The sequence below is a fragment of the Triticum aestivum genome, chromosome 4B (genome assembly GCF_018294505.1).
Source record: "Triticum aestivum cultivar Chinese Spring chromosome 4B, IWGSC CS RefSeq v2.1, whole genome shotgun sequence".
Classification (NCBI taxonomy): Eukaryota; Viridiplantae; Streptophyta; class Magnoliopsida; order Poales; family Poaceae; genus Triticum; species Triticum aestivum.
In genome coordinates this window covers 614,155,367-614,182,824 of record NC_057804.1, presented here as the reverse complement: position 1 = coordinate 614,182,824, position 27,458 = coordinate 614,155,367, and the positions used below count along the sequence as shown (strand labels likewise).

General features: G+C 49.9%; 1 protein-coding gene across 1 annotated transcript; it reads right to left on the bottom strand.

The window, feature by feature from the left end:
- Nucleotides 1-1,657: 1,657 nt before the first annotated feature.
- On the bottom strand, nucleotides 1,658-4,441 carry LOC123093588 (probable adenylate kinase 1, chloroplastic). The gene is made up of 4 exons (XM_044515574.1): nucleotides 3,973-4,441; nucleotides 2,877-3,017; nucleotides 2,280-2,552; nucleotides 1,658-2,096 (listed from the first exon to the last, which is right to left on the bottom strand). Exons 1-4 carry the CDS (start codon nucleotides 4,294-4,296, stop codon nucleotides 1,953-1,955), a joined length of 882 nt encoding a protein of 293 aa, XP_044371509.1. The 5' UTR covers nucleotides 4,297-4,441; the 3' UTR covers nucleotides 1,658-1,952.
- Nucleotides 4,442-27,458: the final 23,017 nt, after the last annotated feature.

Below are 27,458 nucleotides of genomic sequence, written 5' to 3'. Positions count from 1 at the left end.
TGTCCGTCAGACACCCATTCACCACGATCCTCGAGCTGGCAGTAATGAGCATGGTTGCCAACCAATCGAGCCATCTCTCCGGGAAGCCCTTAGCACGAAGCACCTCAAAGGCCAAGATACGGAATCAAAAGCTCGAGCGATATCCAACTTGAGTAAAACACCCTTAGCTTTCCTTTGGTGCAATCTTCTTGCCATGTGCCTGACAAGCAAAAAGTTGTCATGGAGGTTCCTACCACGAATGAAAGCAGACTGGTTAATGCTCACCAGCTCTCCCATCCGCGGGCACACCCTGCTAGCCATCAACTTTGAGGCCAACTTAGGAAAGCAATGCACCAAGCTGATAGGTCTGAAGTCATTAACACTACATGCTTCCGGGTTCTTTGGAATGAGAGTGATTAGAGCCTGATTAAGCCGACCAAAGCCACGGCCATTATTAAGGACTAACTTGTGTAGCACCGCCATCACATCATCTTTGATAATATCCCAAGCCATATGGAAGAACACTCCAATGAATCCATCCGGTCCCGGGGCACGATCCTTAGGCATATCCTTGATAACCGCCCAAACTTCCTCCTCCGTGAAAGGGCGATCCAGCTCAGCTAGATCAACTTGCCGTATGTTGAGCGCCTCCAAATCTAACGTGTGGTCTCTAGTTGTGCTTTCAGCCAGCATAGCTCTGTAAGCTTGGAGAAAGGCCTCCTCCTTTTCTCTTTGGTCCGTCTGGCCATCAACAACAATGGCGGAATGAAGTTCTTCGTCTTCCTGCCATTGGCTACTAAGTGGAACAACTTGGTGTTGGCATCCCCATCTGCGAGCCAACGTATCCTTGATCTCTGACGGGCAATAGTCCTTTCAAGCGAGGCGAGACCAAGAACCAGTTGTTTGAGCATGCCTCGCAGCCACCTCTCACCCGGAGAAAGCAACCCCACACCCTGCGCAGAGTCCAATTTGAGAATGACCAACTTGGCCACCCCAAGTTGTAGCTTGATATTTCCCACTTTCTTTTGGCCCCACGAGGTTAGCGCACGAGCCGTGTTTCTCAAGAGGACGTCCAACCTATGGTACGGGTCCACAATCGTAGGTTCACAAGTCCATGCCTGTTGGACCACCTCCAGAAATCCCTCCAGTTTTGTCCAGAATAATTCGAACCGAAACCTTCTCTTCGATTCCATGCGCTCCTCCAAGGATAGATATAGAGGGCAATGGTCAGACGAGGCCGTCGACAGCGCTTGCAATAGGCTGTCGGGATGATCAAGTTCCCAATCTATTGAGACAAACGCCCTATCAATCTTTGTAAGTGTAGGCACCTCCCTCTCATTACTCCACGTATAAAATTTGAGATTAGCCTGTACAAAATTGCATACAAGCTGTACTAGCGCAGTTTAGAAGATGTACCAATTTGTCCATGGTTTGAGTTTGTGGATTCAATCGGAAATTGAGGAATGGTTTGGATTGGATTGGGTTGAAAAAACTACAGTTTGGTTTGGTTTGGGTTCTAGCTGAATTCTTTTGGATTTGGTTTGGATCCTGTGTGTGTAGTCATATGGGCTGCTCTGGCTTTGGTCTGGATGTGAAACTATTCACAGGGTTAACTAGTATAACATGCTCCGCTGACCTAATCTCCCAACGCGACAAGCTTATCATCAGAATCGGAATGTAAAAAGCACAGACGACGGTCTATCACTCTTCATCTTTGAATCAACATTACATGGTGTCCTTACGCACCACAAACCGCTCACTCAAAAAAGTCAAGATCAAAATATCGTTATGATCGTTACATAGCACCGGCTCGCGAAAACGCCGGCGGGAATAAACAGCTCGCTAGTGGTCAAAAAATTACGCTCACAAAGGCACACATATCTATGGAAACAAGAGTTTTTTATCCCTTTTCCATTATTGAAAAAATGTATGGTATGCTTTGGACTATGTAAGGTATGTCCCACGGGCAGGACTTACGCCGCGGCCAACTTCATCTCCTGCTGGTCCTCGAGATTCAGAACATCGAGCAGCTTTGGCCAAGATTCAGGGATTCCTCCAGGTAAATCGAACTCGAGAACCTTCCCCTGCTTCTGGTAGAAATCCTCCACAGGTTGACTCTGAAAAGACAAAATGCTACTTGTGAATACAGTTCCATAAGTATGCAACAATGTAGCGCTACTGGTGCTGCTTGGCACATTAACAGAGTGCAAGAACCGTATGCTTCAGGAACTAAATTTAACTAGCTGGAGTAAACAGCAAGGAATTATGTAGCGACAGTGGAAAAGCAGAGAGTGCAATACCATTTGGTTGTAGATCCGTAGGCGATTTCTAACAACCTCTTCAGTGTCATCATCTCGAGTAAGAAGCTTCGACATGCAGTTATTGGGGGGTAACAATGGTGACATGTAGATCGGTGGTAGCCCATTTTCGGCCTTGACATCAATGCAGGCCAAATTGAAGTTCTTACCACATTGGCCACAAATACGTCTACCAAGGCACTTCTGTACTATAATATCTTCTCTCAACTTCAGATTAACCACCATATCAATGTCTGTAACCCCATCAAGAATTTCCTAAGCAAGGCATATGGCAGAAAACATTATTAGTTTGGACCATCATGATTAAGTAAACAACCATCAAAGATTATCTGATTGCAGCTTTTGCTTGAGACAGCCAGTTAATCAAAGCGTTATATATCAGCAAGCTAAGCAGAAAGTACTCATGCAATCACACCTCTAAATAAAGATTTTTAGATATATTGCATTGCACTTCTGTATATCAAGCCGGCAGGAAAACAACTAATTAAAATAGATGGAATCCAATCACCAAGTTCTCCCTACCAGGCAGAAGGAATAAACAAGGCAGAAATGACTCGTGATATGTAAAAAATCCCTCACCGCTTGATTTACAGTGCGTGGAAAACCATCAAGAATAAATCCTGATTCGCCCTTCTCTTCTCCTTTCTTAAGCCGTTTAGATAAAAGATTGATGATAATTTCATCAGAAACCAGCTTTCCTTGATTAACAATTTCCTTAAGCTGCAAACAAAAAACCAACCATGTCATTTCCAAAGGAAAACAAAAGGATAGTCAGATAAAGAGCAAAGCTAATATAGCACGATCATGCAGCTTCCATGTGAAGACACATAAAAAAGGGCCTTCCAGTGCATGAATTATTGCCATAGATTAAATAAGAATGATGCATTCATGGTCTGTAACCACCTTAGCAATAGACTCTGGGGCAAACAATAGGATAAGTATATGTTTTACTCTTCCTGTCTATTCAGGATTGGACGTATTAGAAAAAGTCCTAGTGAATAGCCTGCTATGCTATCCAAATTGGAAGTATCAGAACGTTTTTTCAGTGAATAGGCTGCTATACTTTTCCAACTGGAATAAAATAGCCAAAGGCAGAATCATCCCTGAAACACCATCCTATAATTCAAAAACAATATTACTCTACTTTTGCTTGGCATTTTCGTTATCCATCTACATCTATAGAAGATGCAAAAGTTCCACCAAATTACGATCTCAGGTCTGCAATGTAGGCGAAATGGATCGCAATAGCATGCGCTGAGTTCAAATGGCATATCGTGTCCAACTCAAGTTCAAGCAGTCCCCGACAAGATCCTGACGATTAAGTCTGAATGTTCAGTACAAAATCATACTCCCCCCTTCCCGAATTACTTGTCTTAGAGTTGCCTAGATAAGGTGTTACGTACATCCGTATCTACAAAAATCTAAGACAAGTAATTTGAAACGGAGGCAATAATATTTACCTCTAGATCTAAATGAAAACCATTCGGGTCCTACTTCACAGCTAAAATAATAATCGTGAATCACTTAGAGCAAGGCCACCACACCACAATTAGGCACATCTCTACTGATCTGTGATATATAAAACATAGCAGAAACAAGCCGCGAATCCCGATCCAGAGATCCAGATCGGGATCTGGAAACCAGCGGAGAGGGAAATGGGGGGAGGGGCAGTCACCTGCACGGCGTCCGGGCCGGTGGAGGCGAGCTCGTCGCGGACGAGGTCGCCGGTGGCGATGTGGGGCACGCCGAGGAGGCGGGAGAGGCGGCTGGCGTAGGTGCCCTTGCCGACGCCGGGGCAGCCGAGGAAGACCCACTGCACGTTCCTCTCGTGCGCCGGCCGGCGCCTCCTCTCCGCCCCGGCGAACGGGAAGGCCGGCGCCCCCGCGGGCGTCTGCTCGGGCGCCAGCGACGTCGCCATGCGCCTCCTGCCCGCCGCGGCGGCGGCGGAGGAGGAGGAGGACGACGCCGCGGCGCGGAGCAGGCGCTGTACGGCCGCCATGGTGAGGCAGGCGCGTGGCGGAGACGGAGGCGCGGGGTTTTAGGGTTTGGTGGCCCCTCGCCGTTTCCTCCGCCGGGTATTTGTACGCGCGCGCGGCGGCTTCGCGAGCACAGATGTGACGAGGATGGGGGGGAGGGGCTGGGAGGAGAAGACGATGCCGGGCTGAGGCGAGGGGGGCGTGGCGCGGGTCCAGTGCCAACGCGTGCACCGGCCCTACCTGTCGTTCCCCGTGGTCCTCTGGACCGGGTGCATACGTGGCGCGCGCGAGGTTAAAGCTGTTCGTGCCGAACGGCGGTAGTAGTACGGTTTCACCGTCCGATTCGAATCTGGATGTTTGTGCCGATGCGAATCTGGATGCCGGAGAATATCCTTTCTCAGCATCTGCCGGACCCTATTTCCTCCGTAAACTCCTCAACATCCGCCCGGTCAAAAATGTTTGATCAATCGGACCTCACATTTAGAGATCTCCAACAGACGTGCTAAATAAGCGCCGCGCTGAAAAATTAATTCTTTTTGCACGCGCTACCACTCCGGGCACTTCAATAAAGGCGCAAAAAACGAGCGCGCGGCATAACTAGTTCAGCGCGCGGGCAAAATGCCATCGCGCGCCGTTTATTTGCTGCGCCCGCTTTCGTGCGCTGGACACTCGAGCGCCCGCTCGCAACTTCACCTACTCCATCCAGCCGCTGGCGCCACCGCCGCCCGCGCCACTCCATTTCTTCCGGCGACCGTTCCGGCGCTTCCCGGCCTATCCCCGCGCTGCCGCTGCTTCTTCCGTCTCCCTCTAGTCACCGCCGCCCCTCGCGTGCGACAGTCCACTGACGAACAGCGCCCGGCCGACCACTGCCGCTTGGCGCCCGCAAGATATTCAACAAAACGCCCGCAAGGTATGTATTGCTTCAACTTCGCATTTTTTACATGAACCTGATGCATGTTGTTTGTAGTTTTTATACCCTAGTTTAAATTGAACATTGTAGATGAGTTCATCATATGATTCTTTCAAGAAGAATTTGATATGAAAGAGGAGGAGGATCTTGCAATGATCCTAGCTATGCACATCAATAAAAAAACCGAACCATGGTGGTTCGGGTATGGGTCGGCAGAAAATTGGGAGGGATAGGATCGATGCCTGTCGGTGTCAAAACCGGCGGATCTCGGGTAGGGGGTCCCGAACTGTGCGTCTAAGGTCGATGGTAATAGGAGGCGGGGGACACGATGTTTACCCAGGTTCGAGCCCTCTCTATGGAGGTAATACCCTACTTTCTGCTTAATTGATCTTGATGATATGAGTATTACAAGAGTTGATCTACCACAAGATCGTAATGGCTAAACTCTAGAAGTCTAGCCTATGAGGACTACGATTGTGTATAGGTATGCCTCTACGGACTAAGCCCTCTGGTTTATATAGACACTGGAGGGGACTAGGGTTGTACAAAGTTGGTTACAGAGAAAGGAATCTTCATATCGATCGCCAAGCTTGCCTTCCACGCCAAGGAGAGTCCCATCCGGACATGGGACGAAGTCTTCTGTCTTGTATCTTCATAGCCTAACAGCCTGTCTCACATCAATAGTCCGGCTATCCGAGGACCCCATAATCCGGGACTCCCTCAGTTGTGCCATCATGGCTTGCCTGGTAAAACACCCCGTCTTCAAGCTCCACAAATATATCCGGATCCTCTTTGAATCCGGGGTCGAGGTCCCGATTGTGGTCTTCTGGTTGTGGTGCAGGGCTCTTGAGCTCCTTGGTGATTTTTCGCCATTCCTGTTACAAATGGGTGAGTTAATGTCTATGGAAAGCAACTCTAGGAGCAGAATAAGAAGGGTAGTGGGATTAAAACTTACCCGGCTAGGAGGATTGTACATGGAGAATCCATCCCGACGCTTAATACAAGCGAATTCCTTTTTCTCCCCTTTGCATAGTTCGGCCAGTATTTTGGTCAAAGCGGCAAGGGTGTCCGGACCCTTCCGACTGCAGCGGGAGGCGTCATCTTCCCCATTACAGTGCCACATGGGAAATCGTCTGTATTGAAGCGGCTGAACCCCTCGCGCTATGGAAGTCGCCATTACCTCGACTATTGATAATCCAAACCGGGCGAGCGTCTCTATCTTGCTCATCAATTGACAGACTTCTACACTATCTTCCTCCCTGAGGCTCCAAGGGCGCCAACTGTGGCGTTTCTTCAATGTAGCTCTTGAAAATTCAGGAATACCCATTCAGACTGGGTCAGGAAGGGTGATGTCCTCAATATAAAACCATTCGAAAGGCCAATCTTTGGATGCCTTCTTTGGCGTGCCGGACAGGTATCCGGTCCCGACAACGCGCCACACTTCGGCTCCGCCTACTTCAAATATCGATCCCTTTTGGTTACGAGGGACGAGGCAGAAAAGCTTCCTCCATAATTCAAAATGGGACTCACAACCCAGAAACAGCTCACAGAGGGCGACATAACCCGCAATGTGCAGGATGGAGGCAGGAGTAAAACTGTGCAGTTGTAGGCTATAGTACTTCAGAAGACCTCGAAGGAATGGGTGGATTGGAAATCCCACGCCTCTCAACAAGTAGGGGACAAAGCACACTCGTTCCCCCTTGGATGGATTGGGGAAGTTCTCCGCCTGAGCCCCGTTGTTGAAGGGAATCAATTCTGCTCTAATGGGGGCAAGATTTGCGGGGGGAAGAAATCCCTGTTTCTGCAGTTCCACTAGTTGACTATGGGATATGGAGCATCTCTCCCAATTGCCTTTTTCGGGGCCATCGGAGCGGGAGGAAGAGCTGGGAGCGCTGGCCATGGTGGAATGGTTTCTCCTAGCAGATTCTGAGGATCCCTCGCTTAGTGCGGAATGGATCTGAGAATCCCAATCTCTTTGAATAGATGCCTTTCTTACATGGATGGGTGATAAGTGCAAAAATGACCTGACCTTTCATATTCGCTTGACACGTGGAAGCTTAAGACGCGAAGGTGTGGAAGCCTATGAGCGCGACATTAAATGGGAAGCCGAATACTGCTCTCTTAATCAGGTACTTTGAAGAAACCGAAGGAGAAACCCGCCTTCCAATGCTGAAGACAATCTGCGCGCCGGACACCTCATCATTGAAGGCTGGTTCGGGGCTACTGAGGGAGTCACGGATTATGGGGTCCTCGGATAGCCGGACTATTGATGCGAGCCGGACTATTGGGCTATGAAGATACAAGACAGAAGACTTCGTCCCGTGTCCGGATGGGACTCTCCTTGGCGTGGAAGGCAGGCTTGGCAATCGATATGAAGATTCCTTTCTCTGTAACCGACTTTGTACAACCCTAGTCCCCTCCGATGTCTATATAAATCGGAGGGCTTAGTCCATAGAGGCATACCTATACACAATCATAATCCTCATAGGCTAGACTTCTAGGGTTTAGCCATTACGATCTTGTGGTAGATCAACTCTTGTAATACTCATATCATCAAGATCAATCAAGCAGGAAGTAGGGTATTACCTCCATAGAGAGGGCCCGAACCTGGGTAAACATGGTGTCCCCCGCCTCCTATTACCATCGACCTTAGACGCACAGTTCGGGACCCCCTACCCGAGATCCGCCGGTTTTGACACCGACAATGCCCACAACAGATTGGCCATGCACTATTTTGCGGATAATCCCGTGTACTCCGAGTCGTACTTCCGGCGCCGGTTTAGGATGAGCACCGAGTTGTTCAGGCGCATTGCAGAGAAACTAGCAAGCCATGACCGGTTTTTTAGCAAAGGAGGAATGCCGCCAGAGAGCTCGGGCATAGCACCTTTCAAAAGGTGACAGCCTCTTTGTGTATGTTGGCATACGGTATCTGTCGGTGTCAAAACCAGTGGATCTCGGGTAGGGGGTCCCAAACTGGGCGTCTAAAGCTAATGGTAACAGGAGGCGGGGGAGACAATGTTTACCCAGGTTCGGGCCCTCTCTATGGAGGTAATACCCTACTTCCTACTTGATCGATCTTGATGAATATGAGTATTACAAGAGTTGATCTACCACGAGATCGTAGTGGCTAAACCTTAGAAGCTAGCCTATGATTATGATTGTTGTTGTCCTACAGACTAAACCCTCTGGTTTATATAGACACCAGAGAGGGCTAGGGTTACGCGAGGTCGGTTACAGAGAAAGGAATCTACATATCTGAATCGCCAAGCTTGCCTTCCATGCAGTGTTTACCTAGGTTACAAAGAAAGGAATCTACCATCGTTCTAAGCAAATAAGATGCATAAACATGATAAACATCACATGCAATCAAAAAGTGACATGATATGGCCAATATCATTTTGCTCCTTTTGATCTCCATCTTTGGGGCTCCATGATCATCAACGTCACCGGCATGACACCATGATCTCCATCATCATGATCTCCATCATCGTGTCTCCATGAAGTTGTCTCGCTAACTATTACTTCTACTACTATGGCTACCGGTTAGCAATAAAGTAAAGTAATTACATGCCGTTGTTCAATGACACACAGGTCATACAATAAATTAAGACAACTCCTATGGCTCCTGCCGGTTGTCATACTCATCGACATGCAAGTCGTGATTCCTATTACAAGAACATGATCAATCTCATACATCACATATCATTCATCACATTCTTTTTGTCCATATCACATCACATAGCATACCCTGCAAAAACAAGTTAGACGTCCTCTAATTGTTGTTTGCATGTTTTACGTGGCTGATATGGGTTTCTAGCAAGAACGTTTCTTACCTACGCAAAACCATAACGTGATATGCCAATTGCTATTTACCCTTCATAAGGACCCTTTTCATCGAATCCGATCCGACTAAAGTGGGAGAGACTGGCACCCGCTAGCCACCTTATGCAACAAGTGCATGTCAGTCGGTGGAACCTGTCTCACGTAAGTGTACGTGTAAGGTCGGTCCGGGCCGCTTCATCCCACAATGCCGCCGAATCAAGATTGGACTAGTAACGGTAAGCATATTGAACAAAATCAACGCCCACAACTACTTTGTGTTCTACTCATGCATAGAATCTACGCAATAGACCTAGCTCTGATACCACTATTGGGGAACGTAGCAGAAATTCAAAATTTTCCTATGAGTCACCAAGATCTATCTATGGAGAGACTAGCAACGAGGGGAAGGAGAGTGCATCTACATACCCTTGTAGACCGCCGAGCGGAAGCGTTCAAGAGAATGGGGTTGAAGGAGTCGTACTCGTCGTGATCCAAATCACCGGAGATCCTAGTGCCGAACGGACGGCACCTCCGCGTTCAACACACGTGCAGCCCGGTGACGTCTCCCATGCCTTGATCCGGCAAGGAGAGAGGGAGAGGTTGGGGAAGACTCCGTCCAGCAGCAGCACAACGGCGTGGTGGTGGTGGAGGAGCGTGGCAATCCTGCAGGGCTTTGCCAAGCACCGCGAGAGAGGAGGAGGACTTGGGAGAGGGGAAGGGCTGCGCCAGAACTTGGGTGTGGCTGCCCTCCCACCCCTCCACCATTTATAGGTGGGGAGAGAGGGGGGGCCGGCCGCCCTAGATCCCATATAGGGTTGGGGCGGCGGCCAAGGGGGGGGGAGGAGTGCCTCCCAAGTCAAGTGGAGGCCCTCCCCTTTAGGGTTTCCCCTCTCCCATGCGCATGGGCCTTGGGGGGGCTGGTGCCCCTGGCCCATTAAGGCTAGGGCACCCCCTTACAGCCCATGCTGCTGTATTGGATGTGGTGGAACATTTTCCGAACCTCCGGACCCCTCCGGAATCTTCCGGAACCTTCCGGAAGCTTCCCGGTACAATACCGGAAAAAACCGAACTTTTCCTGGAACCCGAACAACAACTTTCCATATATAAATCTTTACCTCCGGACCATTCTGGAACTCCTCGTGACGTCCGGGATCTCATCCGGGACTCCGAACAACATTCGGTAACCACGTATATCTATTCCCTATAACCCTAGCGTCATTGAACCTTAAGTGTGTAGACCCTATAGGTTCGGGAACCATGCAGACATGACCGAGACGTTCTCCGGTCAATAACCAACAGCGGGATCTGTATACCCATGTTGGCTCCCACATGTTCCACGATGATCTCATCGGATGAACCACAATGTCAAGGACTCAATCGATCCCGTATACAATTCCCTTTTTCCAGCGGTATTGTACTTGCCCGAGATTCGATCGTCGGTATGCCGATACCTTTGTTCAATCTCGTTACCGGCAAGTCTCTTTACTCGTTCCATAACACATCATCCCGTGATCAACCCCTTGGTCACATTGTGCACATTATGATGATGTCCTACCGAGTGGGCCCAGAGATACCTCTCTGTCAACCGGAGTGATAAATCCTAGTCTCGATTTGTGCCAACCCAACAGACACTTTCGGAGATACCCGTAGTGCACCTTTATAGCCACCTAGTTACGTTGTGATGTTTGGTACACCCAAAGCATTCCTAGGGTATCCGGGAGTTGCACAATCTCATGGTCTAAGGAAATAATACTTGACATTAGAAAAGCTTTAGCATACGAACTACACGATCTTTGTGCTAGGCTTAGGATTGGGTCTTGTCCATCACATCATTCTCCTAATGATGTGATCCCGTTATCAACGACATCCAATGTCCATGGTCAGGAAACCGTGACCATGTATTGATCAACGAACTAGTCAACTAGAGGCTTACTAGGGACATGGTGTTGTCTATGTATCCACACATGTATCTGAGTTTCCTATCAATACAATTATAGCATGGATAATAAACGATTATCATGAACAAGGAAATATAATAATAATAACTAATTTATTATTGCCTCTAGGGCATATTTCCAATAGTATCTTCATAGTCCAACAGTCCGGCCCATGCATATAGTCTGGCTATCCGAGGACCCCTTAATCCAGGACTCCCTCAGTAGCCCCTGAACCAGGCTTCAATGACGATGAGTCCGGCGCGCAGATTGTCTTCAGCATTGCAAGGCGGGTTCCTTCTTCGAATACTTCAAAGTAGATCTTGAACACAAAAATCGTGTCCGGTTCTCCAAAACAAATTCCACATACCACCGTAGAGAGTATAATATTTTCACGAGTCCAACCCGCTGACAATTTTTTGCAACGTGACATTACGTCATCGTCCGACCATTATTTTGAATCATTTTTCCAGCCTTCTACTCCACGCTTCGTGAGGCGGTTCTATCGGCACGTCTTGTCGAAGCAGAGATTGTGTCCCCTTATCACGGGATTCTCATTAACACAAGCGTGGGTAACCCAACCATTCAGTTGGTATGATTCCTTGGGAATAGGCATGTTTTAAGGCCACATAGGGACGTTTGATATTCATCCTCTTTATAAAGAGGCCAAGACCTGTCTTTTTCCTTCCACGCTAATCCTCTCCTCCTCCTACCTCAAGTTCCAACACCCAAGGTCTAACCTAGTCGCTTCGGACCTCCGGCCATGTCCGGATCCAACCTTCAAGGTCGGTGGACGGCCTCTTTTGTCATAGAGGAGGACATCACGAAGCTCAGGGAGGCAAGGTACTTGACTGCGGAAATCCTTCACAGGCTTCCTGCTCAAGGGCAGGTTATCCCTACTCCCAGATCCAATGAGAGGGTTGTGTTCATCTCTCACTTCCTCCAAGGGCTAGGTTTTGCTCTTCATCCCTTTGTCCGAGGGCTCATGTTCTATTACGGGCTAGATTTTCACGATCTAGCTCCAGACTCCTTCTTTCACATCTCGTCATTCATTATCGTGTGTGAGGCCTTCCTCCGTATTTCTCTGCACTTCGGCTTATGGCTCAAGACCTTTAATGTGAAGCCGAAGATAGTCAATGGGAGACACGCGGAGTGCAGAGATGCTATAATAAGTAAATTTACCAATATTTCTTGGCCAAAGGGTTCCTTTCCGGAAACTTTCGACCTATGGTAACGGGAGTGGTTTTATATCACAGAATCCCGTGGTAAAAAGTGGGCAGCTACACCTGCCTTCCGATCTGGCCCTCTGCCACATCTTGCATCATGGATTAACAAGAGGCTAGACTGGGGATCGCTTGATGAAGTGCATACATTGCAAAGCCGCATTCGGGACCTTATTGAGAAGGACACCGGTCTCGTCAAGGTAATCCAAGTAATGCTAGTCCGTCGGGTCCTACCATGCCAGCGACGACCTCTCCGCATGTGGGAGTTCAATCCGGAAGGACTGCGAACCATTCAGAACTTCTTCGGCACGACGCTCGAAGGGATGTATAAATTATTCTTCGGATCACGAAAAAAGTGTTCGGACACCACAGAGGACGCATGCCTCAACTGCAACCATCTGGATACCTCGATAAGCACTCAAATCCCGAACACATTTCCGTTTTCTCATAATAATATTCTAAAAAACATACTTAGCCAGGGCTGGATAAAGAAGGCGGAGAGGATCAGGTGTTTGGCCCCTCTTTCCGAAGATTCAGCAGATCCGGTGTTAACCAGGATGCTAGCTCGGGCACCTTATCAAGTGCCATCGAGGGAAGACAAGGAGAGGAGTGAGAAGGCCCAGAGCGGCCCCCATACTAGAGGTATGTCGTGCACCGCATCCAGGGAGATTGGAACTCCCGCTTCCTAGGATGAAAGGGAAGGAGGAACAGACATCCCCACTCCCCATGGGAAGAAGAGGACCGCCTCCAAAGATTTGGAGGTAGAAACTTCCAAGCGGGGGAAGAAATCCCTGTCAGGGGGTTCTGGTTGGGGAGGCAATCTTGTCATGCAGTGTCCACATAAGACCGTCCTTTAGCTGAATCGTAAGTGAACAAAGCTATTTTAAGCATACCCCGTTCTTTTCCTGGTTGTGCGGGTAATATTTAAAACGTATGTTTTGCAGTTCGCCTGCTGCCTCCCTCAACAATGTTCTTCCTCGGGGGATCTTCTTCCGGAGATTATGGAGAGCGAAATGCCTCCACAGACTTCCCCGCCCCATAGGGCGGACGACCCCGAGGTGTCGTCCGGAGGATCTCTCCCGATCCACAAATGAAGACTATGCCAGAAGGTGAGACTTCGGCCGCCCAGGGTCCGGGGTGTTCGGCTCCTAAAGAGACCAACAATAAAAGCTCCGGACTATCTGATATACAGCCAGATATATTGACAGACATTCTGCGACAAGCGCCTATCTCAGAAGAACATCGTACCCTGATGGGTACGGTGATTGAGAGAGTTGTATCCGCGAAAAGCGAATTGCATGAAGCTTTTATGAGCCTGCTAAGAGGCTTCGAAGTACGTAATGTAATATTTTCAATTGTGCTGCAAACGCAAGGTGCGCCTGTGTATAGATAGTAGCCCCTGAGACTCTGGTTGTCGTCCAGACGGGGGCGATCAGAGGATCAAAAAAGGTAGATAAGCTTAAGAAATAATTCTACCAATTGACACACATGTTGTTTCAGCCCTGGCAACTGCCCGGGCTAGAGAGGTTGCCGAACTGAAGCGAAAACTTGATGTGGCGGATGATGATATCACGCTCATGAACAAGCGGCTCGACGAGGCACAAGGTATGTCTTCGGAGCAGTCAGTAAGTATGAATAGGAGCATGACGCTGAAAATTGTAATGTGCTTAACTGCAAATGGTGCTACCGTCGTGGAGACCCTTTGGGCTGAGCTTGCCCGGGTCAAGGAGCAAGCAAGGATGAGTAATGCGGCTGCCAAAAAGGCGGCTGCTGAATTAAAAACCGAACAGGCTGCTCGGTGCCAAAGCGAGGAGAAAATATCTAATATGGCGCTTGAGCTAGAAAATGCCACTACCGATATGAAATTCTCGAGAAAGAGAGCCAAACAATAGCGACTGACCTTGAGAAGGCCTTACAAGCGGCAAAGGAAGCCCGATCTGAGTCTAGAGCGGCTCGGGAGGAGATCCGGCAAGCTGGGGAGATCGTGGCTGGGAAGCCCTTCTTATTGCGAACTAAATTCGGCGATCCGAAGTATGCTCCGCTTGATCCAATGTGGATTTCTCCGGACACATATTTGGACTTGTCGAAGAGTGCTTCTGATGCAACACAGTTTTTCCAAGCCCAAGAAGGACATGAGGCGAAAAAGCTTTTCTAGTCGCAATTTAACATGCAGAAGCGTCAGCTCTTGCTAAACGAACAGGTGGACGAATGGGCCGAGCTCCACAGGATATCCGGACACGCTATGAAGGCTGTCGTGGACCGGCTGTGGCCTGGAGAACCAAGTCCAAATAGTTATTTTGGTTTGGTGCAACGACTTGTTCATGCGGTGTCGCATATCGTTGCTGTCAAGCGTTCGACGTGCATAGAAGGTGCACGAATGGATTTTGCCCGTGTCAAGACATACTGGGCGAAGATGAAGGCCACTGATATTGCCACAAAAGTTCCACCCGAAGGCAAGGACACACCTGAGCATTATTTTGAAGAAGTCTTAGAGGGCGCCCGCTTGATAGAGGGTCAGTGCTCGAAAGATATATGTTTGAGTAAAATCTATCCAAATTGTAAAAATAATGTTTATGATAAACGAAGGCTTTATTTATACTTTTACCTATAAAGTATTTTAATGCCTCATATGCGGCCGTTTTGTATATATATTATCTGAAAGTTTACCAGACGTCGGCTTCAGCCCCCTTGCGTATAACGCAGGGGTGTTCGGAGAATAATTGATCACTCTTAACCCAATGTCTTGGTCCATTAAGGAGGTGTCAACGCGGCGAACCAGACAATCGGACTATAAGGCTTTAACACTCTCACTTAGCCATAGGAGTTTGACAGTGGGGCTATGATATAGCCCCTGGTATGTACGCAATTGTCTAAATATAGTGCGTTGTTCATACGTGACCGGAAAATCGGTCATTCGTTAATGCAGAAGGAATCGCGAGGATTCCACTGAGTCATCGAGTGGTTGACCAGCTCTGGCCGCATCATGACAGCCAGTTTTCGGCTTTCTCTACTGAGGTGCTCATCTGGAAGAACCAGGACACAATCGCAGTAGTTCTCCCTTTACAACCCTAGCCGATATAGCGAAACATAGGGTAGCAAGCACAGGAGCTGGGCAACCCAATTGTCGGTGTCAAAACCGGCAGATCTCGGGTAGGGGGTCCCGAACTGTGCGTCTAGGCGGATGGTAACAGGAGACAAGGGACACGATGTTTTTACCCAGGTTCGGGCCCTCTCGATGGAGGTAAAACCCTACTCCTGCTTGATTAATATTGATGATATGGGTAGTACAAGAGTAGATCTACCACGAGATCAGAGAGGCTAAACCCTAGAAGCTAGCCTATGGTATGATTGTTGTTCGTCCTACGGACTAAAACCCTCCGGTTTATATAGACACCCGAGAGGGCTAGGGTTACACAGAGTCGGTTACAATGGGAGAAGATCTACATATCCGTATCGCCAAGCTTGCCTTCCACACCAAGGAAAGTCCCATCTGGACACGAGACGAAGTCTTCAATCTTGTATCTTCATAGTCCAGGAGTCCGGCCAAAGGTCATAGTCCGGCTATCCGAACACCCCCTAATCCGGGACTCCCTCGGTAGCCCCCGAACCAGGCTTCAATGACGATGAGTCCGGCGCGCAGATTTGTCTTCGACATTGCAAGGCGGGTTCTTCTCCAAGTTCCATATACCTATTGAATAATGTCCGGCTTATGGTGAATGTTGCGCTCCTCGGCTTCTGCGCTGTAACGCCCGGATAATCATGCTACAATAATCTCACGTTAATGGTGCCACGTCACCTCTGTCACTATAGTTATTCTCGGGTTAATTCAAAACCGTTTCAAAAATCAAATTCAAATTAATGTCAACAAATAAAGTTTTCAAAAGTTGAAACAAAAATGTTCGGACAATGCCAAATATGGCATAGACAATTATGGTGTAGATGACACAAATTTATAAAATACTTAAATGCCCAAATTAAATAGAACAGAAAACAAAGATAAAAAGAAAAGGAAAAGAAAGGGAAAAAGAAGAAACCCCCCTTCCCCCCTGGGCCGAAAGGCCCAGCTAGTCAGCAGCCACCCACCCAACCGGCCCAGCTCCCCTCACCGCACCCTCTCCCTGTTCCTCGGTTCCGCGCCGCTACAGGGCGCGGTCGCCACCGGACCACCTCGCCGGCCACGCCACTACAGGCGCCTCGGGGAGGATAAGGGCAGCCCGACGCCTCGGGCTCCCTCCCCACTCGCCCACTTGCCGCCTCTTCCCCAGATCCAGCTCTCTCCTCTCCCCGTCCTTCGTTCTGGAGAGGAGACCGACGCGGTCGCCGCCATTCTCCGTCGTCCTTGCGGCCACCAAGACCCGTTCGCCTCGCCGACCTGTCCAACCGCTCCGCCTCCCTCGGCTACGCCTCCCCGACGAGCTGCAAGACGCCGGGCGCCCCCGAACGCTCCCCCGGCCTCGTCTTCCACTTCGGATCACAGGAGCTCGCCGACATCATCCACTGCAATGCAGCTCCTAAACCTCCGTGGGCCACCGTGTGTGCCGCCCGGTGAGCCCCACTTCTCCTCCCCTCGCTCCCCTAGCTTCTTGCGCTACCGTAGCCACCGCGCCGCCATGGCCGAGCTCGGCTCCGCCGAGCAGCTGGCCGCCGTCGTTGCCATGCTCGCCTGAGCACGGGGGACGTGCTCAGTGCAGCCCGCCGAGGCCGCCCGTGCCGCTTGCCGACCTCGTCGCCCCCCGTAGCGCGATCCCGACGAGGTCCCGAATCCCACCGCCGCCTCCACTCGTCGCCGACGTAGTTTCGGCCAGCTGCGAGCCCAACCGACCACACCACGCGACGCGGCGTTGAGCCCTCGTTCGAACGCAAGCAAAACCGCGCGAAACGGTGCCCTGTAGCAATTTTCCGAGCATCTCCGGCATGCTCGCCGCCGCGGAAGGCCACCGGAGCAACTCCGGCGCCGGCCATTAGCGTGGCTAGGTGGACCCTGCCCCTGGGTTACTAGCTAGACGGCCCTGGGGTCCCCGTTGACTGGGTTGACCCAGTCAATGTGCTGACTGGGCAACCCCAACCACTGACATGTGGGCCCCCCCTTTGTTATATTAGTCTAATAATGTTTCATAAATAAAAATGATTAGTTAACCTAAAACACTCACTGACGCCTGGGGCCCACTCCTCTAATTGACCCTGTTAGTTTAGTTAATCCACTGTTAAGCCATCAGAGGCTGACATGTGGGTCCCAATGCCCCCATTGGTCAGCTTTGACCAGTCAACCGGACTGTTGACTGCTGACGTCACACCTATGTCATACTGATGTCATAATTCCTTTTCTGTTAATTTAGGTAATTCTAGAAAATTGTTTAATTTTTAATAATTCATAGAAAATAAACCGTAACTCTGATGAAAATGTTTTCTATATGAAAGTTTCTTAGAAAAATCCAACGAATCCGAATACGCGGTCCGTTCATCTGTCACATGCCCCTAGCATGCTGAACATGGGACATTCCCCTGCGGTCGTCTGTCTGACACAGGTCCGGAACCGGGAAAGAATTCCCGGTTGATTTCCCCCCTTCACCTTTATCGTGTAGCCATACGTTAGGTCACTCCCGGCACAGCATATTGCCACATTCTGCTTGTGATGCTATGTTTGCTTTATATTTACTGTTTATTCCCCCTCTTCTCTCTGGTAGACCCCGAGACCGATGTTGCCCCTGTGATCGACTACGTCACCGACGACCCCTCCTTCTTGCCAGAGTAACCAGGCAAGCCCCCCCTTGATCACCAGATATCGCCTATTCTCCTCTATACTGCTTGCATTAGAGTAGTGTAGCATGTTACTGCTTTCCGTTAATCCTATTCTGATGCATAGCCTATCATTGTTTCTACAGTCATTGATACCTTACCCGCAAACCTAAATGCTTAGTATAGGATGCTAGTTTATCATCCTTGGCCCTACATTCTTGTCAGTCTGCCTTGCTATACTATTCGGCCGTGATCACTCGGGAGGTGATCACGGGTATATACTATACATATATACATATTACAGATGGTGACTAAAGTCGGGTCGGCTCGAGGAGTACCCCCGAGTGATTCACGGATTGGGGGCTGAAAGGACCTTTGTCCCGACGGCCCTCTGTGTGGATCTTTGTGGCGGAGCGACAGGGCAGGTTGAGACCACCTGGGAGACAGGTGGGCCTGGCCCTGGTCGGCGTTCGTGATTGCTTCATAATAACACGCTTAACGAGATATTGGTATTTGATCTGAGTCTGGCTACTGGCCTATACGCACTAACCAACTATGCGGGAACATTTATGGGCACTCGACGTCGTGGTATCAGCCGAAGCCTTCGTGACATCAGCGACTGAGCGGCGCGCGCCAGATTGGACCGCGTAACGTGACTTCCTTTGTAATGGAGGTTGCTAGGTCTGCTTCCGGCCGCGTACGCAACGTGCAGGAGTGCAATGGGCGATGGGCCTAGACCCCTGCGCACATAGGATTTAGACCGGCGTGCTGACCTCTCTGTTGTGCCTAGGTGGGGCTGCGACGTGTTGATCTTCCGAGGCCGGGCATGACCCAGGAAAGTGTGTCCGGCCAAATGGGATCGAGCGTGTTGGGTTATGTGGTGCACCCCTGCAGGGAAGTTAAACTATTCGAATAGTCGTGATCTTCGGTAACAAGACGACTTGGAGTTGTACCTTGACCTTATGACAACTAGAACCGGATACTTAATAAAACACACCCTTCCAAGTGCCAGATACAACCCGGTGATCGCTCTCTAACAGGGCGACGAGGAGAGGATCGCCGGGTAGGATTATGCTTTGCGATGCTACTTGGAGGACTTCAATCTACTCTCTTCTACATGTTACAAGATGGAGGTGGCCAGAAGCGTAGTCTTCGACAGGATTAGCTACCCCCCCTCTTATTCTGGTATTCTGCAGTTCAGTCCACCGATATGGCCCTTTACATATTTACCCATGCATATGTAGTGTAGCTCCTTGCTTGCGAGTACTTTGGATGAGTACTCACGGTTGCTTTTCTCCCCCTTTTCCCCTTTTCCTTTCTACCTGGTTGTCGCAACCAGATGCCGGAGCCCAGGAGCCAGACACCACCTTCGACGACGACTCCTACTACACTGGAGGTGCCTACTAATACGTGCAGCCCACTGACGACGACCAGGAGTAGTTTAGGAGGATCCTAGGCAGGAGGCCTGCGCCTCTTTCGATCTGTATCCAGTTTGTGCTAGCCATCTTATGGCAACTTGTTTACTTATGTCTGTACTCAGATATTGTTGCTTCCGCGGACTCATCTATGATCGAGCACTTGTATTCGAGCCCTCGAGGCCCCTGGCTTGTATTATGATGCTTGTATGACTTATTTATGTTTTAGAGTTGTGTTGTGATATCTTCCCATGAGTCCCTGATCTTGATCGTACACGTTTGCATGCATGATTAGTGTACGATTGAATCGGGGGCGTCACATGCGCCCAATAATGGCCATCTTCCACATGTCAAACGAATGCGAAAAGCCAGGGTGTTTTTTCATTTACCCCCTAGGTGCGCAAATGGTCCGCCTATAAAAGAGACGGGGATTTAGATCTGAATCACACCATCTTCCCTCCGCGAGCATTCATCAAAGTGCATTCGACAGAGATCCATTCCATCATGGCTGGTCGATGCAGGTCCTCCTCTCGACCCCCAGCCCTCGGCCTAGACATTGGGAAAGGTGTTCCATTTCGCACAGCGAGCTAGTGGCGCTCCAAGCCAAGGGGCTTCTCCCCCAGCCTACATGGTCCCGGTTCGAGCCAGGCTTACCACCTATAATGGCGGAGAGCAAGCGGAGAGCGTCCCTAATCCCTCCAAAGGAGAGCGGGTATGCCTTGTCCGTTATTTGATAAGAGGGCTCGAATTTCCAATTCATCCATTTCTCTGGGGGCTGCTGGAGTTCTATGGCCTCCAGTTGCACAACCTTACACCTGCCTCCATATTGCACATTGCGGGCTTCATAGCCCTTTGCAAGCTGTTTTTGGGCATCGAGGCCCATTTTGCGCTGTGGAAGAAGTTGTTCTGCCTCGTGCCCCGTTCTCAGGAGGGGTCGATATATAAAGTGGGCGGAGCCGAACTATGGCGCATCGCCGGGACCGGATATCTATCCGGAACCCCAAAGAAGGCGTCCGAAGACTGGCCTTCAGAATGGTTTTATATAGAAGATGTTCCCCTGCCAGACCCTGTTCGGATTGGCCTCCCTGAGTTCGATAATGCTCCTTTGAAGAAGCGCCTAAGCTGGCGTCCACGTAGCCCTCAAAAGGAAAATGACAAGGACGTCCTTTACCTGATGAACCAGATAAGGTTGTTAGCTCATTCCGGACTGACCATGATCGAGGTCATGGCCACATGCATTATGCGGGGGTGCAGCCACTTCAGTATAGGGGCAACCCCATGTGGGATTTCAACGGGGAGGACGATGCCACCCGGTGCGGCCGTAAGGGGCCGGAATCGGCTGCCGCTCTAATAAAGATCTTGTCCACTTTGTACAAGGGAGAAGAGGAGGAATTCCTCCGCGTCAACCCGTGGGGCGGATTTTCTATGTACAATCCTCCAAGCTGGGTAAGCGGACACTTCCACTCGCCCGTCCGTTTCATATTCCCATAGTTAAGTATTTAGTCTAGCAACTTCAAAGCAGGAGCTACGCCAGGCTGTAAAGGAGATAAACAGCCCTCCTCCACAACCCGAGGACCCGAAACGGTCCTTCGACCCGGACTCCCAAGAGGACCAGGACTTATGTGTGGAGCTGATCGATGGGGTGTTTCATCAATTGAGCAAGGACAACACCTTAGTGGCCATTACGACTTATTATCCCGGACTACTTCTAGCCTCACAAGTAACCGAGACCGAAGTCCCAGTACTTATAATATGGTCCATCCGTGCTTATTTTTGATCACCATATACAAATGGCGTTTTTGCAGGGGAAGTCCTTGAGGCGGAGGGCCGAGCCTTCGGTGGCTAGCCAACAAGGGGCATCAAGGCCCAACAGGTTGAAAAGAAGTGCGGCCCGGATTGAGACACCGGTGCAACGGTATGGCGTGCCATTTTATTCCCAGGTTTTATTCCCTCAAGGCATACTAACGCTCGTGCTTTTTTCAGGAAAAAGAGCGCTCGCCGGACTATATCCGGAGAGGTTGCCAATCGCGCCTCCACCGGCCAGGCTCCAAGGCCGGGTCCAGAAGCGGAGGCGAACACGAGGCGCGCACCGGACGCTCCTCCGACAAAGGATGCGGACAGGCTGTCTGCCACCAATTCCGAGGTGGAGAGTGCCATGAACCACAGGCGTCGCCGGACAATTCTTCGTGACGCTTGTTTGTCCCAAGAGGCATTGGATGCCTTCAATACGGGAGATGCGTACCTCTGTGCCTCTCAAAATGGTCTAGCCAGAGCCACAGAGCAGTATGTAAAAGACATACGGGTGAGAAAATTTGATGGTTATATATATGTCAGTAGCCCCCGAGACTTGAAACAGTTAGAATAGCTGATTTAAGGATCATTTGTTATGCAGGATCTTACAGAAAAGAATACCCAACTGTCCCAGGAGCTAGAAGAGTGCAAAGCCCAATTTGAGGCCGCACTAGCCGCGGCGGGGGAGGCCAAGGAGACCCCCTCTGGTAATATGTGCTTCGAAAGATAAGTATGTTGAAAAGTGCGGCATGCATGAAAATCTGACAATAACATTGCAGATGGCGCTGGAGTGGATCTGGACAAACAACAACTCTTGCGCCGGTTAAAGGCCGGTGAGAGCGTGCTTACGAGAGTGAGGCAAGAGAAGAATAAGCTCCAAGATGCCAACACCCAGCTGGGCGAGGAACTAAAGGATGTTCGTGCTCAGCTGTCGGACTCCATGAAGGAGAATCGGCGGCTTCGACGCGGCATTTTTAGTAAGTGCTTGAATGAACTTCGAAAAAAGAGTTCAGCGAGGAAGTCGATTGACAGAGTTATGTCTGCAGGTATGCTGACAGATTGACCTGTAGAGGAAATGCCCGGTTCTATGGGTGACCTTCTTTCCGAGCTCTCACAACTAAACGAACGAGTTCGGCAGGTGATGCAAGGCGTCGCCCAGGCCTTGTGGCCATCCGTCTCCATGCCCGAAGGCCTTGGAGAGCTTGTAGAGAAGCTGAAGGGAGCGCGGCGGCGCTTCCAATTATGGAAGATATCTGCCTGCCGTCAAGGCGCCAGGGAGGCCTGGGCCATGGTAAAGACGCGGTACACGAAGGCTGACCCAAACCACATGGCCGAGGTCGGACCTGTGGGGCCCGATGGGAAGGAGATCCCTGTGAGTTTAGTGTACGGCCAGGTAGAGTTGGCCGCCAAATATTCTCAACAAGACTGTAACCTAGACAGCCTGTTGGATGGTATTGAAGAGGAATATACCCAGTCAAATTGACTATGTAATTTAAGATGACATGTAAAATGCCTTCTAGCTGGATTGTAGATCGTTTGTCATGGCGGACCTTTTCGCTTCAACCTCGGGACCCGATAGTCCGGAGTGTGTCCGAATACCCTCTCGATTATGTAAGAACCGGGGCATGCGTGGAGACCAGGCGTAGGGGTCATTAGTGCTTGAACAGACAAGTGCCCAACTAGTTATGTTATATTACATGGTTAGTAAGAAACATCTTCCAGGGAGAATAGTTCCGTTAGGGGTTCCTTTCCCTGGGAGGCATGCCCTAAAGTGCATGTCCGAACTGCGAAAAAAGCAGAAAAGCATCTGGGGGCGGATAAATAAACGAGTGAGAAATCATCTTTTAGTTCACCGATCGAATATTCCCTTAAGAACGCTAGTTTCCGGCTTCACCCAGTCCGAGGTACACATCCGGCTGACCCGGCAGTAACAATCGCAGAGGTGCTCCCTTTACCACCTAGCCGAATAATCGAGAACGTAGGGGTAAGCACAGGAGCCAGGCAACCCAGCTTGGCCAAAACTTAAGTCATATCGATGCATATAATGGTGAATAAAAGGTACATGCGGAAGTGTGACACATGTGTTGGGCATGAGGCCCGTATAAACAAGCTTCTGTTAGAGAAGCCCCCAAGTATTATGAGCGCGGATAGCGCGTCAATTGTATGCGAACAAGGCGCAAATGAGCCCTTAAAGGCTGTAAGAGAAAAGGAGGGAGAAGGAGAGAAATATAAGACAACTAATGTGTAAAAAATAGACAGAGGAAGGAGACAAACATAGAGTCCGGTGCTAGGCGTAGAATCTTTGTAGACGTGCTGCGTTCCATGGGTTTGGCTCGAGTCGGTTATCCGATGCATCTCGCAGACGGTAGGCTCCACCAGTCAGGACTTGGTCAATTATGAAGGGACCTTCCCATTTGGGCTTGAGTTTGTCCTTTTTCTTGTTCGGCAGGCGTAGAACTAACTTGCCAACATTGTAAGTTTTGGCCCGTACTTCTCTGCTTTGATATCTTCGAGCCTGCTGTTGATAGAATGCGGAACGGGCTTTTGCCATGTCGCGCTCCTCCTCCAAGGCGTCCAAACTATCCTGCTGATCGAGTTCGGCTTCTCTTTCTTCGTACATGCGCACGCGAGGTGAGTCATGAATTATGTTGCAGGGCAGAACTGCCTCTGCGCCGTATACCATAAAGAATGGTGTGAATCTGGTAGTGCGATTCGGCGTGGTCCGCAGCCCCCAGAGTACAGAGTCGAGCTCCTCTACCTAGTGCGTGTTAGATTCCTTGAGGGACCGCACTAATCTGGGTTTGATGCTGCTCATGATTAGACCATTTGCTCGCTCGACTTGACCGTTAGTTTGTGGGTGATAGACTGAAGCGTAGTCGAGCTTGATGCCCATGTTTCTGCACCAAAGTTTTACCTCGTCGGCCGTAAAGTTCATGCCGTTATCAGTGATGATGCTGTGGGGGACGCCGTAACGATGTACGACCCCTGATATGAAGTCTATCACCGGTCCGGATTCGGCTGTCTTAACAGGCTTGGCCTCTATCCATTTGGTGAATTTGTCCACCATGACCAGTAGGTATTTTTGCTTGTGGGTTCCTCCTTTAAGGGGTCCAACCATGTCAAGCCCCCAGACCGCGAAGGGCCAGGTGATGGGTATAGTTTGGAGGGCGGTGGGTGGCATATGGCTTTGGTTAGCAAAGAGTTGGCAACCGACGCATCATTGGACTAAGTCCTGAGCATCTGCTCGGGCCGTCGGCCAATTAAACCCTGTAGGGAAGGCCTTGCTTACAAGGGCCCTGGCTGCGGCGTGGTGCCCACCGAGTCTGGCATGAATTTCAGCCAGAAGATTCCACCCTTACTCTTCGGAGATACACCTTTGAAGGACTCCATTGGTGCTTTTCTTATAAAGCTCTCCTTCATGGACTTTATAGGCTTTAGATCGCCGCACTATGCAGCGCACCTCGTTTTGGTCCTCGGGGAGTTCCTGCCTAGTTAGGTAGGCTAGGAATGGTTCTGTCCACGGGGCAGTGACTGCCACTATTACGTGGGCTCAGGATGTTACTTCATTGGCGGAGCCTCCCGTTGTGTCAGAATGTTCGGTGTCGGGCGGTGCGGCTGGGTCCGGGCTGTTATTTCCGGATTCCCCTTCCCATGATACGGATGGCTTGAATAGCCTTTCCAAGAAAATGTTGGGGGGGGGGGGACTGCATCGCGCTTTGCGCCGATGCATGCCAAGACGTCTGCTGCCTGATTGTTTTCTCGGGCTATATGGTGAAATTCGAGCCCTTCGAACTGAGCTGACATTTTTAGGACGGCGTTGCGATAAGCTGCCATTTTTGGATCCTTGGCATCAAAGTCTCCATTTATTTGGGATATTGCGAGGTTCGAATCCCCACGCACCTCTAGGCGTTGGATGCCCATGGAGACTGCCATCCGAAGACCATGTAGAAGGGCCTCGTATTCGGCTGCATTGTTAGAGTCCGTATACATTATCTGTAATACATATTGGACTGTATCTCCTATTGGGGACGTCAGAACGATGCCAGCCCCCAGACCCGCTAACATTTTGGAGCCGTCGAAGTGCATGATCCAGTTGGAATATGTGTCGTACTCTTTAGGGAGTTCGGCTTCAGTCCATTCGGCGACGAAGTCGGCCAAAACTTGCGACTTGATAGCTCGCGTTGGCTTATAGGTTATGTCAAATGGAAGGAGCTCAATGTCCCATTTGGCAATCCGACCCATCGCGTCGCGGTTGTTTATAATATCGTTAAGAGGTACTTCGAAGGCTACTGTTATCGAACACTCTTAAAAGTAGTGTCATAGCTTCCGGGGTGCCACAAACACCGCATACGCTATCTGTTGATAATGCGGGTACCGTGACTTGCATGGAGTGAGGACAGTGGACACGTAGTAAACTGGTTTTTGAAGGGGGAATTTGTGTCCGTCCGTTTCTCGTTCAACGACGAGCACTGCGCTTACAACTTGATGAGTTGCCGCAATGTCTAATAGCATTGGTTCGCCGATGTTAGGCGCGGCCAGGACCGGGTTTGTTCCCAATATGGCTTTTATTTCTTCGAGTCCGGCCATGGCAGCATCTGTCCACTCGAAGGGTTCAGTGCACCGGAGGAGGCGATAAAGGGGTAATGCCTTTTCTCCTAAGCGGGAGATGAAGCGGCTTAGAGCCGCCACGCATCCAGTCAATTTTTGTATTTGTTTGAGGTCCTTTGGAATATCCAATTGTGACAGAGCTCGGATCTTGGCTGGGTTTGCTTCAATTCCTCTACCGGATACAATGAAGCCCAAGAGCTTTCCGGCTGGTACGCCGAAAACGCATTTTTCTGGGTTAAGCTTGATGTCATATGCACGAAGGTTATCGAATGTGAGCCTCAAGTCGTCTACTAGAGTTTCGACATGCTTGGTTTTGATGACCACATCATCTACATATGCTTCAACTGTTTTGCCGATCTGGTTTGCCAGACATGTCTGAATCATGCGCTGATATGTTGCACCGGCGTTTTTGAGCCCGAAGGGCATTGTGTTGAAGCAGAATGGGCCGTATGGGGTGATGAATGCCGTTGCGGCTTGGTCTGGCTCCGCCATCTTAATTTGATGGTAGCCGGAGTATGCATTGAGGAAACACAATGAATCGTGTCCTATGGTAGCATCGATAATTTGATTGATGCGAAGGAGGGGGAAGGGATCCTTTGGGTAAGCCTTGTTGAGGTCTTTGAAATCAACACATAGGCGCCATGATTTGTCCTTCTTTGGTACCATCACCAGGTTTGCTAGCCAGTCCGAATGTTTTATATCTCTAATGAATCCGGCCTCCAATAATTTGGCTAGCTCCTTTCCCATGGCTTGTCTCTTAGGTTCGGAGAAACGCCGAAGAGCCTACTTGACAGGCTTGAATCCTTTTAGGATGTTTAGGCTGTGCTCAGCGAGCCTGCGTGGGATTCCTGGCATGTCTGAAGGGTGCCAGGCAAAAATGTCCCAATTTTCGCGTAGGAAATCTCGTAGTGCGGCGTCTACATCAGGGTTTAATTGCGCCCCGATGGAGGCCATTTTTGTATGGTCCGTTGGATGGACTTGGAATTTGACTATTTCGTCCGCCGGTTTAAAAGAGGTGGACTTGGATCTTTTATCGAGTATCATGTCGTCCCTGTTCACCGTGGAGCGGAGCGCAGTCAGTTCTTCGGCCGCTAGGGCTTCGGATAGTGCCTCAAGGGCCAGTGCGGTTGTCTTGTTTTCGGTGTGGAGTGCTATGTCCGGGTCACTAGCAAGAGTGATGATTCCGTTGGGTCCGGGCATTTTGAGCTTCATGTACCCGTAATGGGGTATAGCTTGAAAAATTATGAATGCCCCCCGCCCTAACAGAGCGTGGTATCCACTGCTGAACGGGGCCACTTGAAACGTGACCTCCTCAGACCTGTAATTATCCGGCGTGCCGAACACCACATCCAGTGTGATTTTTCCTGTACAGCACGCTTCCCGACTGGGGATTATTCCTCTAAAGGTTGTGTTGCTTCGCTCAATGCGGCTCCAATCTATTTCCATTTTTTGAAGGGTTTCCTCATAAATGAGGTTCAATCCGCTGCCACCGTCCATGAGTACCTTGGTAAGGCGAAAGCCGTCCACTATTGGACTGAGGACCAATGCGGCTAGTGCTCGGGCTGTTCGGAATTTAGGTTCATCACTGGCATTAAAGGTAATAGCCGTGTCACTCCATGGGTTTATTGTTGCTACTTGGTAGACTTCGGTAAGGCTGCGGAGTGTTCGTTTCCGCATATTATTTGATGCGAAAGTCTCAAAGACTGTTAATACCATACTAGTCTCCCTGGGCTGGTGCTCTGCGGA

Coding starts and splice junctions, on each gene's coding strand:
- LOC123093588 (XM_044515574.1), bottom strand. CDS start 4,296: ATGGCGGCCGTACAGCGCCTGCTCCGCGCCGCGGCGTCGTCCTCCTCC. Junction 3,018..3,972: donor CCGGCCCGGACGCCGTGCAG/GTGACTGCCCCT, acceptor TTTTGTTTGCAG/CTTAAGGAAATTGTTAATCA. Junction 2,553..2,876: donor CACGCACTGTAAATCAAGCG/GTGAGGGATTTT, acceptor TGCCTTGCTTAG/GAAATTCTTGATGGGGTTAC.